Source organism: Aquarana catesbeiana, linkage group LG04 (assembly GCF_042186555.1).
Source record: "Aquarana catesbeiana isolate 2022-GZ linkage group LG04, ASM4218655v1, whole genome shotgun sequence".
NCBI lineage: Eukaryota > Metazoa > Chordata > Amphibia > Anura > Ranidae > Aquarana > Aquarana catesbeiana.
Window position 1 is genome coordinate 487,672,708 of NC_133327.1, and position 20,268 is coordinate 487,692,975.

A 20,268-nucleotide genomic window follows, 5' to 3' on the forward strand; every position below is an offset into this window, starting at 1 on the left:
AATCTCTGTTGTTCACATCCTTGGAGTGTACAATTGGAAGGCAGATTTTGTCATTGTCTAGACTAAGAGGAATGTTCCCTCCATCCCAACATGTTTAGTCTCTTATGTCTGCAGGTTTAACAAGATGCTTCTCTTTATGGCCAGAATCAAGGCTCCCCTAGCACTGGCATTCGATGCTCTGGTAATCCCAATGACTGTTCACGGTAATATATGCCTTCCCTCCAACGCGGATTCTCCCTCCACTGCTCCACAAGATAGAGAAAGAGAAGAGAATGATGATTCTCATTGCACCAAACAGGCCCAGCTTATGCTACACAGACATACTCAAACTGCTAGTAGATGACCCCTGGCCTCTCCACAAACAGACCAGAACTGCTATCCCAAGGCCCTCTGTACTATCCTGCTTCTCAGTCACTGGCTTTAACTGCATGGCTCTTGAAGCCCAGGTTTTGAAGGGCAGGGATATATCCAACTCTGGAGATCCTTTTTTGCCTGGTGTAATGGCAGGCATTTCAACCCCAGAGACTGCATGTTACCTCATATTCTGGTTGTTCTTCAGTCATGCAAAGTTTCTGATCTCTCCTGCAAAGTGGCCTTTTTGGTGGCTAGTTAGTGGCCTTCTCTTGGAAGAAGAAGCCCTTCCTAATCCTTCACGGGGGACAAAGTAATCTTGCTTTGAAATTTAAATCAGACACTCCTCAGTCTTGATTCAAAACACCTCTTCCTAAACCATCCTGCAGTGTCATAGCTCAAAGTCAGTTTCCTTTATGAGCCAAGCTAATTTCCTGCCATGGGCACCTGGCATTTTTTTCTGCTTGTTGTCTTCTTGGGCAATGATCCCCTCACCGCCCCCTGCCTCTGGAGCCTATGAGAGAGGGTTTGACTACTGGAAGTGTCACCTCCACCAATATGAGATGTGTATATTGTGCCAGCCGAAATGTGGACACCCAAATTAAGACTGCAGGACAGCTGAAGAGAGAAGGATCATCACATGACCGTGGCTTCAGGTAGGTAAAATGGGCATTTAAATGAATAGGTTTTTTTCTTCATACCAGCAGTTGATAATATCCTGGAGTTAGGCTTTAATGAAAACATGGTCTTCCTTCCTTGTGCCCCGGTCCCAAGCATCCCAAGAAAATGGCTTTCCATTGTTTGGACATCATTTGGGCTGTCATCTGAAAGCCACCGCATCTGTAAGAAAAACACTCTATTATTTCGGGTTTTGAAAAGGACACCCTGTCTCCAATTCCACTATTGCCTATACTCTAAAAGATATGGTACCTGGGGGTCTAACTTGGTAATGGCACTGTAAGTCTGCACTTCTCCGAAGCTCTGTGCAGTAAAGGCAGACTGCCCATATCAATGACCTTCTAATGCCCCGTACACACGGTCGGATCTTCCGTGGAAAATGTCCGATCGGAGCGTGTTGTCGGAAATTTTGACCGTGTGTGGGCTCCATCGGACATTTTCCATCGGATTTTTCCGACACACAAAGTTTGAGAGCAGGCTATAAAATTTTCCGACAACAAAATCCGATTGCGTCAATTCCGACCGTGTGTGGCCTGTTCCGACGCACAAAGTGCCAGGCATGCTCAGAAGAAATTCCGACACGGAACAGCTCGGTCTGGTAAAATTAGCGTTCGCAATGGATACAGCACTTTCGTCACGCTGCAATGTTAAAAATGGTTTAATACAGCGCACTCTCTTCTTCTTTATAATGTGAGAAGAATGAAGTAGTTTTGCTGCTCATATTCACACAGACTTCTCACAAACTTCTTTCTTTATTATTTATCGGGATTCCCTTAATATATTTTGATTTGTCACATCTGACAAAAATATATATATTTTTTTTAAAGCCAGATTTTTTTTGGATTTGATGTTTGTATTTTTTCAAAGGCTGATCTTTGTTTTATTTTATTTTTAGTTTTACTCCAGAATATTTTTGTGTGTTTTGTGTGTCAAGTTACCACAACACCATTGATATCTTTTATTATTTAATCTCAAGAAGATTGTTTGGTGTTGGTGTCCCTTGTTAATTTCACATTGTATTTTTGAAATGTACCTGAATCCTCACAAACAAACTGTCCTTTTAGAAGGAAAACACACATAGGAGAGTATAATTGAAACCAAAATTCCTTTATTAAGGGCTCAGAACCAAACAAAGAGGGAGGCAATGCTGGATAAACAGTTGAAATTAGCGAAGCCTTTGACCCCCAGGGCAGACATCAATTCTTGAACATCAAAATTGGTGGCCTGAGGAGTCCATATGTAAGGAAGTTCAGTCTGGTCCAGAAGTCCCAGAGATCCGGAAAGCAGCAGATGACATCTGTGTCCCCAGGCTGTGGTACCACAAGAGGCTGCATCTTTTGCCAGACCAGACTGGATCCAGGGTCCTCACTTTCTGGTCTTCCTTCCACGCTTCCTTCCTGCCTGTGGCTCTGCTGTTGGAGATGTGACAGGAGGAGGAGTAGGACCTGGAGGAGCAGGAGGACTAGTAGGACCTGGAGGAGAAGGAGGAGGAGGACCATATGTGAGGTCACAAAGGTGGGTATCAGATGTTATTTGGGCCCTCAACCCCTTATTGAGAGCCTCCAACATTAAGGACTCACACATGAGTTGTTGGCCCTCCTTCATCCGCTGCATTTTACAGGCAATGATGGCAGCGAAGTCCTCCTCCATGGTGTGTGGTGCTCCCAGGGCCTCTGTAGCCTTCCAAAAGAGGCCTATGGCAGCCTCCTCTAGGGTACTCCTCTTCCTGCCACTTTCTCTTTTCAGGTGTAGGGGAGGGACCTGCATATCAGGCAGCCTGCTCGGCCCGGCCACCTCCTGGCTGCGACTTCCCTGTGTATGAAAAAGGGACATGGTTGTAATGTTTTGCATCATCAATCACAATCATAAATTAGTACTCCAAACTAACATCTAGTTAACATCATTGATTGGACAAGCAGAAATATTTAGAGGAATGCTATACCTGGCTCAATCCAGGCTCCTCTACATGTTGCTGCCTGGAAGGCCCAGGTTGGGCATCAGAAGCCTCAGCCGGGGGGGAAGGAAGCGTGTAAGGAAGACTGGAGAGTGATGACCTGGGTTCAGTCTGGCCTGCCAGAAAATGCAGCCTGTCATAGTACCACACCCTGGGGACATAGATGTCATCTGCTGCTCCGGATCTCTGCGAATCCTGGACTTTCTGGCGCTCCCTTACATATGTACTCCTCAGGCCACCAATTAGGATCTTCAAATATGTGATGTCTGCCGTGGGGATCACCTGCTTCACAATCTCCAACAATTGATCCAGCGCTGCCTTCCTCTTTGCTTGGTTCTTATAATGTTGGTGGGTTATCTCCCACAGACAAGGCAGCTCCCTGAACATGTCAATGAATATTGCCATGAAGTCTGTATCATTCAAGATATCCATTTTCACTGCAAGACACAACACAAGACAAACCCTAATGTCAGGCAAAACTCTCCTAATCTTGTTACAATATAGGCCTCAATCTAGAAGCAGTCTAGGCACAAGTATGTCTCTTACCTTCGTTCTTACGATCGGCGCCTCCAATGCTCCTTCCTCCGCTCACAGATCGTACGTAATACACACGCGTGTTACGCTTTATACACACTGCGCATGCGTGTAACTCCGTCCGCCCCTGACATTCTTTCTAGTCTATTCCCCGCCCTTTTTCGTTCTGCGCAGTGGGAGAAGAGCCCATGGCGGAGACACAGCAGGTGCGTGCTAATTACAGGAACGAGGAGGAGGAAAGCCCGGATCCAGACACGTCCCGATCCAGAAGGAGATTTAAGGCCTCAAATATGTCCTTTGGGGAGATGTTGGAGATGGTGGACATCCTGAAGAAGGCCGACTATGATGGAAAGTATGGACCTTACCCCAACCCCAATGTCAGAAAGGCCAAGATCATGGCGAAAGTGGTCAAGAGTCTGCACCGGAATTTCGGGGTACGACGATCGAAAGATCAGCTCAGGAAGCGGTGGTCGTACCGCAAATTATGAGAACATGAGCAGTACAGAAAGATCCGGAGAGTGCTGCAAAAAAGTAAGTAGTTGTGCTGTGTTCCTATTCTTTATGTTTATTACGTTCGTGCTGCTCCATGTGCTTTTCTTAAGTGTACATTTTAAAATGGCAACTTTCATGTTCATGGGCACATTATTCGTTCGTATCAAACATTTTTCTTTCGGCCTATAAAACACCATTGTTTTGGCCATATGCATTTGGCCACATTTTTTACGCCCTACTTGTATAAAACTAATTTGGTTGTGTAGATGGCTTTGTTACTAGAATGAAATGCAAACTGGATTCTGTGTAAGGAGAGGACACTCAGCAGCTGTTTTCACATCTGGACACTGGAGCACTAGTGTGGGACACAAGAACCCCATTTTTCTTAGGTGACCCACACAGGTGCTCCAGTGTATACTATAGGGGGGTCTCCATCTGTGAAGCTTGTACAAAACAGGTAAAGTATTGCTGCTTGACAAAGGACACTGAAAATGCTACATCTTGGAACTCTGCTAAAATTGACAATTGTACCCCACTTCCAAGCAATGTTTCATCTTTATAGTTCTGCCATCTAATATCTGTGTGCTAAGTATAGCATTTTTGTTTTACATAGGGGAGAAAAGACTCGGAGGAAACCACTCATCCGAGGAGACCAGAGCCCCCCCCCCCCCCCCTCCCCCTCTGGAAGAAGGGGAAATACACCCAACCCAAGAAGAGCAGGAGGAGGAAGAAGACGTGGTGGAACTAGTCACCACAACAGGTGAGTGTCTGCGACCACAGGCTTAGGTAAGAGATGGATGCTGGCATATTTTTCATAACTGTTTTGTTTTGCTCTCTTTTTAGGTGATCGTGATGTTGTGGATCCAGATCCTTTCACATCAGAAAGTGCCCAGATCCTGTTTGGGGAGATCATGGGGTGTAATTTAGCTTTGGAAAATCTCAAGAAAAACATCAATGATGTTATCCAAAAAAATAAGAACATCATTGATGTTTTGGGGCGAGTTTAAAACCCCTCAAAATCACTTTCTTCTTTTGTGTTCTACAAATTTTAAAATGTTTTAGCGATTTTTCGAAAAGCTAAATTTGGAGGATGCACACAGTGTGCCAACATGTGCTATCTGTCATCACGGAAGATCAATGGACGCGTTTTGGGGGTGCAATCCCCTACCTCAATAATAAAGTAGCTGAGAGGAAGGGGTTTCTCCCCCAAAACACGTCCCTTGATCCCCCGTGATGGCAGCTAGCACATGTTGACATTGGCAAATTTGTGTGCATCTTCCAAATTTGGCTTTTTCTGGGGTGACTTCACCCCATCTGAATGCAATATCAAACACAGTTCTTAAATACTCATGTATGATATTGCCTTCAAGTTCTACCAAATGTGAACTTTGTAAGTTCCAGATTTGTGTCTTTCTTGTTGGTTTTACACATGCCTGTTTTATCTTAAATGGACATTTCTATTTGTGATAATGCCACCCCAAAAATTGTTATACAACAAACATGTTGGTTTGTTTTAAAAACCTTTTCTAAATGCACCTGTGATTGTGCAGGTATTAAAAAGATTGTTCATCAAGAATGTGTGGATTATTGTCTCAACGCTACAATACTTTGGTGGTGATGTAATTGGTGTTTTCTGGGAAAATGGGGGTTATTTCCTAAGGGCAAATCCTCTTTGCACTACAAGTGCAGTTGCAAGTGCACTTGTAGTGCAAAGTGTCTTTGCCTTTAGTAAATAACACCCAACAGTGCTTTGTATAAGGTTGCACAATCACGCCATTTTCAGGACTCCCCACATTTTTGTCAGGGTCAGCTAAAACAAACACAAGCCGGAAATGTCACCAAAGATTTGTTTTTTTTTATTTTATTTGATCAAGGCTTCACAAATTGGCATATTGATGGCCCCCCTACCTGCAAAGAACTCAAGGTATCTTACCTGGACATCACGGGCAATTAAAAACCCTCTGTTCCGGGGTGAGGGTCCTCATCGGGAATGGCCGCATAAGATGGTCCCCCAGCGCAAAGGCTTCATCCGCAACAAAGACGAATGGGAGTCCTTCCACATTGTCTTCTGGAGGTGGCAAGTCCAAGCTGCCATTCTGGAGCCGCCTGTAAAACTCTGGGCGATGACTCCACCATCGGACATCCGGCCATTCTTCCCCACGTCCACATACAGGAACTCATAAGTAGCCGACACCACCGCCAACATCACAATACTATTGAACCCCTTGTAATTATAATAGTATGACCCCGAGTTGGGTGGTGGGACGAAGTGGACGTGTTTCCCATCATTTGCCCCTCCGCAGTTAGGAAAGTCCCACCGCTGGGCAAAGTGGGAGGCCACAGTCTGCCATTCCTGTGGCGTGGAAGGACTGTTGAGGGAAAAAAAAAAACATTATTATTTTTGCACATAACCATGGAAAGCAGATTAGACACAAACATTCTTGGCCAACATCCAGATCACATTTATTAAGGGGAATTTTACAACACCAAAGTATAAGGTACACCTATCATATTCCCCCTCTCACCCCCTCTCATGGGCCATTTCTAACATTATGGGGGGGGGGGTATTGGACAGGTAACCCTTTTCACTTCATTGAGAGATGAATGCCTAAATACAGGGTATTACTTGGAACAGCCCCTCCTTAGTTACACTATTGGCAGCCCACTGGACAGGTAAGAAGTGTCATAATACAAAGATATAAATACACATTGTACACATTAGAGCACATTTTGACATTCTGCTATTACCTATCAAGATAATAATAGGATAGAAAAACTTAAAACAGTACCATTTGAAAGTATACAGGCAGGCCCTACTACATGCTTTGGGGAATTCATCCATAAATCTGACCAGTAAAGAGGTGGGTATAGTGTGTATGGGTTTGGCAAAGTCAGCAGATGATTAAGGATAGATAGAGAATTGGGATCAGCTGACTTAGCAGTTGGGGGGAGGGAGGGTTAATAAAACATGATTTGGGGACACTAAAAAACAAAGCCTCTGCCACTCTGCTTGAATTTAAAGCACAAATCACATTTCTAAAAATTTTAGGGGGTGTTTGGGGTAAAGCACTACTATGGAGCTGATAAAATACATTGTTTTAAGTGACTACATGAGGTGAATATAGGGCCAGGAGAGACCATGCTGGGGAGGTTAGTGAAGGCAAATATGTATGAAGGACAAAAAAAAAAAAGATTACATAAAAATCCAGCATGCATGAGGAGAAAGGGGACATTCACAGCATATTCCAATCATGGTAATTAGGGAATGAGGAAAGAAATACAAGATATTAGCAAACATTCAATACAATAAAATGTGATATTAAAGGATAAAAATCTTACCTTAATATACTTCTTCTGCAGGACCTGGATGATGGCAGAACAGGTCTCCGGGATAATGATCCCCAGAGCCTGGGGGGAGATGCCTATTGAGAACTTCAAGTCCTGCAGGCTTCTCCCTGTTGCCAAGTACCGCAGGGTAGCGACCAACCTTTGCTCCGGAGTGATGGCTTGCCTCATGCAGGTATCCTGCCTGCTGATATAGGGGGTCAGCGAAGCCAACAAACGGTGAAACACGGGGTCCGTCATCCTGAGAAAGTTCCTGAAATCATCAGGATTATTCTCACGGATCTCACGGAGCAAAGGCATATGAGAGAACTGGTCACGCTGAAGCAACCAATTCTTGGTCCATGAACTCCTCCCCACCCTGTTCATGGACTGGACTTGTGTCAAGGTCAGGACCCCAACACCAAGCCCCCGCACAGCACGAACTCTACGAGGAGTACGTATAGGAAACATGGCTAGAAAACGGTCGGCTGCTCAGAACGAAGTAACAGAACGCACTGAAGAACAGCAAGGCCTGTGAAGAGCGACCTGAAAAACAGTAACGAACGAACAAGAACACAATGACTAATTAAAGTCACGCAGAACTTGCTTGCACGCACTGAAGAGTAGATACAAACCCACAAGCACAAACTGAACCGCAGAAAACGATCTGAAAGCCACGAGTCTGAAAAAGCGCGAATTGTCTCTCACCAAACTTTTACTAACACGAGATTAGCAAAAGGAGCCCAAAGGGTGCCACGCTTGGTTCTGAACTGGCCTTTTCTAGTCTCGTCGTACGTGCTTGACATCACCGCGTTGTTGGCGATCGGAAATTCCGACAACTTTGTGCGACCGTGTGTACACTAAACAAGTTTGAGCCAACATCCGTCGGAAAAAATGCTAGGATTTTGTTGTTGGAATGTCAGATCAATGTCCGATCGTGTGTATGGGGCATAACGCTGCTCTGCCAAATGCCACCGGTGGGTAATTCTCTAGAGACACACCAGGAACACCAGGGATCGAATATATATTCCTTTTTCCCTGACAACTCTGCCTCACTCACCTCAGCCCTCGGGATCCAATAAGATGCCGCTTCAGCGGGACCCGTCGCTATCAAGAAGCAGGGGAAATCCCAGCTGGCTTTCACCACAGCCCTGCAACCACATGGTCTCCCTGATCTTGTCGCCACAGCTGCCCAGGGCTGACTCTCTCGGCTCTTCAGCCCCCACCACCACTGAACACCCTGCAAATGGAGTGCTGTGAGACCTACTCTACCTCCTCCCCTCCAAGCATGACATCACTGATATGGCAGCCTCAATTGTAAGTACCCTCTCAAAAACAAAAATTCAGGATTTAAAACAGACACTGTTGACATGCGGGTCACCACAGTTGAATCAAGTACCTCTTTATCTCTGGAATTAATCCCCTTTTTAATGCATGCCAATATTCTGTTTGCTTTGTTAGCAGCAGCTTGGCATTGCATGCCATTGCTGAGCCTATCATCTACTAGGACCCCCAGGTCCTTTTCCATCCTAGATTTCCCCAGAGGTTCTGCCCCCAGTGTATAGATTGCATTCATATTTTTGCCACCCAAATGCATTATTTTACATTTTTCTACATTGAACCTCATTTGCCATGTAGTTGCCCACCCCAATAATTTGTTCAGATCTTTTTGCCATGTTTCCACATCCTACAGAGAAGTTATTCCCCTGCTTAGCTTAGTATCGTCCGCAAATACAGAGTTTGAACTGTTTACCCAACCTCCAGGTTGTTTATGAACAAATTAAACAGGATTGGTCCCAGCACAGAACCCTGGGGGACCCCACTACCCACCCCTGACCATTCCGAGTACTCCCCATTTATCACCACCCTCTGAACTCATCCTTGTAGCCAGTTTTCGAACAATGTACTCACCCTATGGTCCATGCCAACTGACTTTATTTTGTACAGTAGAAGTTTATGGGGAACTGTATCAAATGCTTTTGCAAAATTCAGATACACCACGTCTACGAGCCTTCCTTTATCTAGATGGCAACTCACCTCCTCATAGAAGGTTAATAGATTGGTTTGGCAAGAACGATTCTTCATGAATCCATGCTGATTACTGCTATTGATACCGTTCTAGTTACTAAAATCTTGTATAAATTATCATCCTCTCCAAGAGTTTACATATTTTTGACGTTAGGCTAACTGGTCTGTAGTTCCCAGGGATGTATTTTGGGCCCTTTTTAAATATTGGTGCTACATTGGTTTTTCTCAAATCAGCTGGTACCATTCCAGTCAGTAGACTGTCAGGAAAAATTAGGAACAATGGTCTGGCAATTACTTGACTGAGTTCCCTAAGTACCCTCGGGTGCAAGCCATCTGGTCCCGGTGATTTATTAATGTTAAGTTTCCCTAGTCTAATTTTAATTCTGTCCCCTGTTAACTATGGAGGTGCTTTCTGTGATGTGTCATGAGGATAAACACTGCAGTTTTGGTTGCTGAAGCCCCTCGATTCCCTCGTGAAGACTGAGAAGAAGAATAAATTCAATACCTTCGCCATCTCCCCATCCTTTGTAACCAGATGTCCTTCCTCATTCTTTATGGGGCCAATATGGTCTGTCCTCCCTCTTTTACTGTTTACATACTTATCCACTTCAGCCCCGGAAGATTTGGCTGCTGAATGACCGGGCCATTTTTTGTGATTCGGCACTGCGACGCTTTAACTGACAATTGCGCGGTCGTGCGACTCGTTGTACCCAAACAAAATTGATGTCTTTTTTTTACCCACATATAGAGCTTTTTTCGGTGGTATTTGATCACCTCTGCATTTTTTATTTGTTGCGCTATAAACAAAAATAGAGCGACAATTTTGAAAAAAAAAAGCAATATTTTTTGCTTTAATAAATATCCCCCAAAAATATATAAAAAAAACTAATTTTTTCCTCAGTTTAAACCGATATGTATTCTACTTATTTTTGGTAAAAAAAAAAATCGCAATAAGCATATATTGATTGGTTTGCGTAAAAGTTATAACATCTACAAAATAGGGGATAGTTTTATGGCATTTTTACTATTAACTTTTTTTTTTGTTTGTAATGGCGGCGATCTGCAAATATTATCGTGACTGCGACATTATGGCGGACACATTGGACACTTTTGACACTATTTTGGGACCATTGTCATTTATACAGTGATCACTGCTATAAAAAATGCACAGACTACTATGTATATTACACTGGCAGGGAAGGCGTTAACCACTAAGCGGCAATGAAGGGGTTAAGTGTGTTCTAGGGAGTGATTCTAACTGGGGGGGCTACCTCGGACATGACAGCGATCACTGCTCCCGATCACAGGGAGCAGTAGATCTGTCATTACACAAGGCAGAATGGGGAAATGCCTTGTTTACATAGGCACTTCCCCATTCTACCTCTCCACACCGCAATCGCAGGCCGACAGAGAACTTCGAGTTTCTGGGACCCACGGGCACGCTCTCGCGGCGGGCGCATCCGAAAGGTGGCAAACTTAAAGGGATGTACCTTACGCCCATTTGCCTGCCTGTGCCTTTCTGCCGATGTACATCTGTGTGCGGCAGTTCGCAAGCGGTTAAAGAATTTCTTGGGATTTTTTTTTTTGCTCTCCTCCGCTATGTGTCTTTTGTGTTTTATCTTAGCCATCCTTATTGCACCCTTACATTTCTTGTTGCATTCTTTATGAAAACTGAATGCTGATAATCCCTCAACCTTGTTTATTTTTTTGAATCCATGCAGGACTTTTGTTCGCTCTTTTAAATGTATTATCCAATGGGATGCATTGGCTAATGCCCTTATTTAAAATGCTCTTAAAGCAAGCCCATCTCTCCTCCGTGTTCTTTGTTCCTTAGATTTTATCCCAATTTATGCCTTCTAGCAAGGTTTGTAGTTTAGGGAAGTTGGCTCTTTTGAAATTCAGTGTCTTTGTTTTCTTATTTGTGTGATTTATACTGAAGCCAATTGACCTGTGATCGCTGTTACCTAAATTGCTCCCTATTTCCACATCCGTGATCAGGTCTGTATTGTTGGTAATCAGTAGATCCAGTAACGCTTTATTTCTAGTTAGTGTTTCAACAATCTCACCCATAAAATTGTCCTGCAAGACATTTAGGAACTGGCGAGCCTTAGATGAATGCGTGGTTCCCTCCGCCCAGTCTATGTCTGGATAATTAAAATCCCCCATTATGATAACACTTCCCATCCTTGCTGCTAATCCAAATTGTGATAGGAGATCTGTCTCCCCTTCCTCCCTCAGGTTAGGGGGCCTATAGTATATTCCCAGTATTATTTTTCCCTTAGCTTCATCCCTTTGGTGCTCTACCCATAAGGATTTCACCTCCTCCCTAGCTCCCTTAGTGATGTCATCTCTCACATTCACTTGTACATTATTCTTAATATATAGGCATACCCCTCCCCCTTTTCTTAACTCTCTCTCTATCCTTGCGATAAAGGGTATACCCTTGAATGTTTGTTAGCCAATCATGAGAGCTGTTGAACCAGGTCTCTGAAATTCCCACAAAATCCAAATCCTCCTCGTACAACAGTATCTCTAGTTCACCCATCTTCAGTTAACTGAATTTACAACAGGTGGACTCCAATCAAGTTGTAGAAATGTCTCAAGCTGGGTTCACACTGGTACGCCAAAGCTCCGACATTGGGAGCTCATGTCGCATGACGTGTGAAAATCAATGTTTCCCTATGGGATCCGTCTTAACTGGTCCGACACAAGTTGGTCCGACTTTGAAAATGCTCCCTGTACTACTTTGGTCTGACTTTGATCCTACTTCAGCCCATTGACTATCATTGAAGTCGGATCGCCATCTTGCATGATCCGACGTTGGCATGCGACTTGTGCTCTGATGATCTTGAGAGGGAACACCACGCCAAATTTTAAATAAAAAAACGGCATGGGTTCCCCCTCTGAGAGCATAACAGGCCCTTGGGTCTGGTATGGATTTTAAGGGGAACCCCCTACGCTGAAAAAAACGGAAAAAAACGGATTTTGGGGTCCCCCCAAAATCCATACCAGACCCTTATCCGAACACGCAGCCCGGCCCCCAACCCCATGTTGATGAGGACAAGAGCCTCTTCCCGACAACCCTGGCCGTTGGTTGTCGGGGTCAGCAGAAAATTTTTTGTAACCTTGGCCAGATCTGTGCCTTGCCACAATTCTGTCTCTGAGCTCTTCATGCAGTTCCTTTGACCTCATGATTCTCATTTGCTCTGACATGCACTGTGAACTGTAAGGTCTTATATAGACAGGTGTGTGTGGCTTTCCTAATCAAGTCCAATCAGTATAATCAAACACAGCTGGACTCAAATGAAGGTGTAGAACCATCTCAAGGATGATCAGAAGAAATGGACAGCACCTGAGTTAAATATATGAGTGTCACAGCAAAGGGTCTGAATACTTAGGACCATGTGATATTTCAGTTTTTCTTTTTTAATAAATCTGCAAAAATGTCAACAATTCTGTGTTTTTCTGTCAATATGGGGTGCTGTGTGTACATTAATGAGGAAAAAAAATGAACTTAAATGATTTTAGCAAATGGCTGCAATATAACAAAGAGTGAACAATTTAAGGGGGTCTGAATACTTTCCGTCCCCGCTGTAATTGAGACTGCAATGCCCCGCTCTCTTCTGGCTGGCTGCAATCAGGCTCTGTGGTTGGCTGCAGTCTGGGATGCTTTTCTGTTTAGGCCTCGTCTACATCTGAGCAACATCTAGCAATGCTCCCACATCACGTTTTTGTGCTGCGTATTTGAGCAGCGTTTCTTTGAGGTGTGCTTTTGGAGCAGCACCATTCATTTTGAATGGGCCTCTCTCCACTCCAAAAATGTTGGCACTGACCCAGATGCGTTTTTCGTTGCTGATTTTTTTTTTTTGCTTCCATTTTTGTGCGTTTTGTCGCCTGCAACCGTGGCACAATCGCACTGCATTTGGGGCGCCATTAAGAATTAAAGTGCATCACAGCTTGTTGTGTATGAGGGGGTCAGGGTGCCCATGCTGATCCCTGTCCATAGCCAAAGGTGCCTACAATGGGCACTTGAACATCAGAACTGGACCACGGAGCAATGCAAGAAGGTGGCCTGGTCTGATGAATTCAAGAGTAGTTTGAGAAACACAGTTCTTATACATGGTGGCTGCATTAATTTTCAGTTTTTTATTTTTTTACCCTTTATTTTTATCTGGTAATACCGCTAGTAACACACTGCTGCCTCAAGCCTGGTACACACTAATCATTTTTTTTCGTTCAACCCAGCCCACCGGGTTGAACGAAAAAGAACAGCTCTGGTCAGAGACGCTGTACTAACAGCCCAATGTTAGTACATCGGTCTCCCCCGCTATTGTGTTCTGACGGGGACAACCCCCTTGCCAGAATGCTCTGGTCAGCGCTCTCAGCCATTGGCCGTCAGGAGCCAGTCGGCTGCTGGTTTTCCAGCATGCTCGTCTGACAGAAGCCGGCCAAATAAATGACAGGCTTCTGTAGGACTGGCTGACATACACACGGGCCGAATTTCATACGGTTTTAATTGAACCGGCTGATGTCTCCTGACATTCGGTCCGTGTGTACTGGGAAGAGCATTGGAGACCTTGGGCAGCAGCACTGTCTGGAGGAGGGTAGTGTTTGCTGACAACAATTTAAGACCTAACTTCAACTATGTAGTTACAGAAATATTTACTTTTCTTTTTTTGGATAAAGGTTATAACTAAATGAATAAAAGCTGATCATTGTACGCCCCCCCCCCTTTTAATCCCCAGCATCCAATTTAGCGCATATACAGGACTGTGCAAAAGTTTTAGGCAGGTGTAAAAACAAACATTTATTTTAATCACTACCAAAATGTTAAGTAAATAAACGGAAGAGGAATCCAAAATCTTCAAAACAGCATAATTTTTTTTAAGCTACACTTGCACACAGTTTTTTAAGGAACTCGGCAGGTAGGTTGTTCTAAACATCTTGGAGGAATAAAAACAGATCTGCTGTGGATGTAGGCTACCTCAAATCATTCGTCTCATCATGTAATCCCAGACATCAGAGATGGTGTTGAGATTAGGGCTCTGTGGAGGCCAAATCATCACTTCCAGAACTCCTTATTTTTGATTACGCTGAAGATAGTTGTTGACATTGGCTGTATGTTTAGGGTCGTTGTCCTGCTACGGAATACATTTGGGGCCAGTCATACGCCTCCCTGATGGCATGGCATGATGGATGGGTATCTGTCTGTATTTCTCAGTATTGAGGACACCATTGATCCTGACCAAATCTCTAACTCAGTTTGTAGAAATGCAGGCCCAAACTTGCAAGGGACTTCCACCATGCTTCACTGTTGCCTGCAGACACTCATTATTGTACTATTCTTAAGCCCTTTAGCAAACAAACTGCCTCATGCTACAGCCAGATATTTCAAATTTTGACTCATCAGTCCAGAGTCCCCCACTCACTGCCAAAATGAGGGATTGGGGGGTGGGTGGGGTAATACATTTGTAACATGTTGCATAAAGTGAACTTATTCTTTAAACTTTAAGAACCTGTACATGTACAGCACTGTACATGTGTTCAGTCTTCAACATGTGTGTGTTGACCCCTCAGTGCTTGTTACCTAAGTTTTGTGTGTTAACCGCTTATTGGTCTGTCCCCGCTATTGTGAGTTTATTCCTCAATGACCAGTCCCCAGCTTTTGAGCATTAACTCATCAGCGCCCAAACCGCAACTTTTATGTGATTTTCCCATCAGCATCCAACTATTGTGCATTAACCCCTTAGCGCCTAGTCCTCAGCAATTGTGCATTAACCACTCAATGCCCAGCTAGTGTTCATTAACCCATGAGCACTCAGTCCTCAGTGCATGTGCTTTACCGCCTCATTTTCAGTCTCTAATGCATGTAAGTACTGTATTTATGAAGTAGTGGCATTGTTATCCTAGGACTGTTTAAGACTGCAGAACCCACCCCCTCCTCTTTTCCCACCCACTTCAATTACATCAGTCTTGTGGAGGTCATTGGGAGAATCAACTGAGCACAGCGAGGGACACAAGATATCGACATTCCTGTACAGAAGAAAATTCCTCTTGTTTAGAGCAGTGTAGGCAGCAGAAGAGTTAAGTGTTTACTGCTTTTACCCTTACACTTTTTTCATGCAAACCAGAATCTTAGGAATCTGGAAGAACGTTTTGCAACTAATTGGGTTAATTGGCATCAGGTCAGTAACATGATTGGGTATAGAAATGGCAACTTTGAGAATCAGAGTGTCTCAGAAGTAAAGATGGGCAGAGATTCACCAATCTGTGAAAAGTTGCGCCTAAAAATTGTCAGACAGTATCAGAATATTGTTCCTCTGTGTTAAATTGCAATGACTTTATATCGTCATCTACAGTACATAATATCTTCTGGAATCTGGGGAAATCTCTGTGCGCAAGGGACAAGGCTGAAATGCAATATTGGATGCCCGCGATCTTCAGGCCACAGATAGCACTGCATTAAAATCAGGCATGATTCTCTGATGGCCATCACTGCATGGGCTCAGGAATACTTCCAATAATCACTGTCTGTGAACACCGTGCCATCCAAAAATGCAAGTTAACGCTGAATCATGCAAGAAGCCATATCTGAGCATGATCAAGAATGCAACTTTCTTCTCTGGGCGAAAGCTCATTTTAAAATGGTCTGTTGCAAAGTGGAAACTTTGCTCTGTGGTTAGACTAATTGAAATTCTAAATTTTTCATGGTTCCGCATCCTCTGGACTAAGGCCTTGTTCACACCATGTGTAGAAAGGTGAGCTTTTTCTGCATGCATTCTGCAAGGACGCAAAGAAAACAATTGTTCTCTTTGTTCCCTGTTCACACCACAACACAAGTATCACGTGCAGATTTTTTTCTGTGCATTGTGTATAAAACTCACTGAAACACGCATAAAAGCTGATGTAAACTCATGTCTCTGCTAGTGAAATCTGCACTTTTTTTAGCAGTTTTTCTGCATGTATGGTGTGAATGAGGCCTAAAGAGGAAAGGGACATTCCATCTTAATATCAGCATCTTGCAACTCTGATGGCAGGGGGGTGCATTAGGGTATATGGAATGGACAGCTTGCACATCTGGAAAGGCACCATCAATGCTGAAAGATACTGTATACAGGGCCAGTGCTACCACTAGGCAAATTAGGCAGCTGCCTAGGGCGCACTGCTGCCTAGGGTGCCCAGCCACTGGTGTTCCTACTCTCTTCTCTCTGCAGCAAGCAACTACATCTCTGCATCAGCAAGCAGGAGGACTGTGTCTGTGTCCCAACTCCTGAATGAATGGAAGCAAAGCAAACATTCATTGATGGGAACCGGTAGGCTGCATTGATGGGCGCTGGTGAGGCTGCATTTGATGGGTGCTGGTGAGGCTGCATTTGATGGGTGCTGGTCAGGTTGCATTTAATGGGCGTTGGTGAGGCTGCATTTGATGGGCACTGGTGGGCTGCATTTGATGGGCACTTCATCAAAAAGGTGGGATATACATGGGCATGGCAAAGGAGGTGGAGTCAGGGTGGAGCCGGGGGGGGGGGGGGGTTATCCAGATAACGTTGTTTTCAGGTAAGTTTGTTAAAAGATGAGGTAATGCTACACCATGGTAAATGTCTAAAAAATTTTGAGACATGTTGCTGTCGTCAATTTAGAAATGTTTTAATTTTTTTTTTCTTAAAATGCTACATTTTCTCAGCTTAGAATTTGATGTGTTTGTGTGTGCATGTGTGTATACAGGCACACTTAAAAACAAGTTAAATTGTTGCATATAGGTATTAATGGTTCCTCTCCCACATAACACTTTTTTCTTCTCTCCTTTATAGCATCCGTTTGTTACACAGCCATTAAACCGCACACTTGCTATTGAATTGCTGGATAAAGTGAATAATCCAGACCATTCTAGTTACCATGACTTTGATGATGATGATCCAGAGGTAAGAATAGTTTCACACCGCACAAATAAACAAATTGCCAAACATTGCATGCTTTTTGCAATGGATTGTGTAATTGTATTAGAAAATACAAAACGTTGAATCATGTACCTTTTATAGTAGTTAGCTTATTAAGAGTACTGAAACATATTTTTATCTTCTAAATATTGCTTCTTTATTTATTTTTGTTTTGTGTTTTCAATGATATTTTTCATAGTTTTCAAAGCAATGTTTTATGCTGGTCGAGAGCTCTGTGAAGGAAGACATTTTCTTAAAGTGCACTTTGTATCCATAGTACTTACCTGATCAATACCTGTTTGTTTAAAGGAGAAGTCCAGCCTGGGCTCATTTGACTGGGCTCCTCCTAAGGGTCACAGGAGTGCAATTAGTTTTGCACTCCTGTGACCTGTTTTCCGCAGAGAGCAGACTTCAGACCACTCTCTGCTGAAAACGGGTCACTGGAGTGCAAAACGTTGCCAGGATCAGTCCAGGCACCTCGTCATCCCGACTTCTGAAGTCTGGATCTGCCAGGTGCCTGTACTGATGGCAGTCTCAGCCTCTCAGTAAAGGACTGAGATGGTTGCTGCCTGCCCCTCCACAGCTCAGCGCTCCAATGAGCATGGAGGAGCAGAGCAGGAGAGCTGTTGATTGACAAGCAGCAGCGCTCGGGGAGGTGAGAGATCGGAGCTATCGGCGGTGTTCGGTGGCTCGGTTCTCAGTAAAGAGGCGATGGGGGACAGATGCTGCATCCACCTAGGTAAGTATGATGGGCCAATAAAAAAAAACAAAACAAAAAAAAAAAACATACTTCTCTTTGAAGTACAACAGTAACAGTGCCCAAACATACTGTTTAATCTAAGAAAATTTCTTATGCTGCAGTATCCACTAGTGTTGTACTTAACCCAATCCTCTTGTTTTCTTCCTGTCTGTCGCTTTGTCTCTGTGCATAACTAAAGGGAGTTTGCCGATCAGGTCAAAGCAGAGACATTTCTATGACTGAAATAATACCTAGGCATTTTTTGCGTTTAAAATAGGCTGAATCTCGGATCAAGTTTAAAGTTTGGCCATACACAGTTTGATTTTTTTTTAGCTGTGGGCTAAACAAAAAATGTAGCAGATTCCTCCATCCATCTATATACAGTGCCTTGAAAAAGTATTCATACTACTTGAAATTTTCCACATTTGTCATGTTACAACCAAAAATGTAAATGTACTTTTATGTGATTGACCAACACAAAGTGGCACATAATTGTGAAGTGGAAGGAAAATGATAAATGGTTTTCAAAATTTTTTACAGATAAATATCTGAAAAGTGTGGCGTGCTTTTGTATTCAACCACCTGATACCCCTAAAAAATCTTGTGGAACCAATTGCCTTCACAAGTCACCTAATTGGTAAATAGAGTCCACCTGTGTGTAATTTAATCTCAGTATAAATACAGCTGTTCTGTGAAGCCCTCAGCGGATTGTTAGAGAACCTTAGTGAACAAACAGCATCATGAAGGCCAAGAAACACTAGACGGGTCAGGGATAAAGTTGTGGAGAAATTTAAAGCAGGGTTAGGCTATAAAAAAAATATCCCAAGCTTTGAACTTCTCACGGAGCACTGTTTAAACCATCATCCGAAATTGGAAAGAGTATGGCACAACTGCAAACCTACCAAGACATGGCTGTCCATCTAAACTGACAGGCCAGGCAAGGAGAGCATTAATCAGAGAAGCAGCCAAGAGGCCCATGGTAACTCTGGAGGGACTGCAGAGATTAACAGCTCAGGTGGGAGAATCTGTCCACAGGACAACTATTAGTCATGCACTCCACAATTCTGGCCTTTATGGAAGAGTGGCAGGAAGAAAGCCATTGTTGAAAGAAAGCTATAAGAAGTCCCATTTGCAGTTTGCGAGAAGCCATGTGGGGGACACAGCAAACACGTGGAAGAAGGTGCTCTGGTCAGATCAGACCAAAATTTTACTTTATGGCCTAAAAGCAAATGCTGTGTGTGGCACAAAACTAATACTGCACATAACTCTGAACACACCATCCCCACCATGAAACATGGTGGTGGCAGCTTTTCTTCAGCACGGACAGGAAAGCTAGTCAGAGTTGATGGGAAGATGGGTGGAGCCAAATACAGGGAAATCTTAGAAGAAAACCTGTTAAGGCCCGTACACACGATATGAAAATCGGAAGAAAAATTTCGTCCGACCTGACGATTTTCGGAATCGTAATGCCGCGTACACACGAGTGGACTTTCTGGCATACTTGGTCCGACGTTCTTCCCGGCGGACTACCGCCGGACTTTCTGAACGGACGGACTTGCCTACACACGACCGGACTTTCCGGCAGGTAGGTCCGCCCGTCTTTCTGACGGACTTTCACCGGAGTTACGGCGGACTTTCAGAATGAACGGACTTGCCCACACACGGACAAGTCCGTTCATTTTGAACGTGACTCGGGTACGACGGGACTAGAAAAGGAAGTCAATCTCGCCGCTTTTATCGGCGAGATTGACACCTTGCAAGCACCGGTCGTGGGGCATCCCAGGTCCTTAGGTCTGGCATGGATTTTAAGGGGAATCCCCTACGCCGAAAAATCGGCGTGGGGTCCCCCCAAAATCCATACCAGACCCCGATCCGAGCATGCAGCCCGGCTGGTCAGGAAAGGGGGTGGGGACGAGCGAGCACCCCCCCCTCCGGAACCGTACCAGGCCGCATGCCCTCAACGTGGGGGGGTGGGTGCTTTGGGGGAGGGGGGCCCCCCACCCCAAAGCACCTTGTCCCCATGTTGATGAGGACAAGGGCCTCTTCCCGACAACCCTGGCCGTTGGTTGTCGGGGTCTGCGGGCAGGGGGCTTATCAGAATCCTGGAGCCCCCTATAATAAGAGGGCCCCCAGATCCCAGGCACCCCCACCCTATGTGAATGAGTATGGGGTATATGGTACCCATACCCAACCTAGGGAAAAAGTTTCAATAATAAAACACACTACACAGG

General features: G+C 44.3%; 1 protein-coding gene across 1 annotated transcript in view; it reads left to right on the plus strand.

The window, feature by feature from the left end:
* Window positions 1-20,268, plus strand: part of MAP4K3 (mitogen-activated protein kinase kinase kinase kinase 3) — a 1,235,976-nt gene that overhangs the window by 508,340 nt on the left and 707,368 nt on the right. Inside the window, exon 13 of the mRNA XM_073628950.1 lies at window positions 17,173-17,283. Coding sequence (XP_073485051.1) covers window positions 17,173-17,283 — 111 coding nt within the window. The remainder of the gene's footprint in view (window positions 1-17,172; window positions 17,284-20,268) is intronic.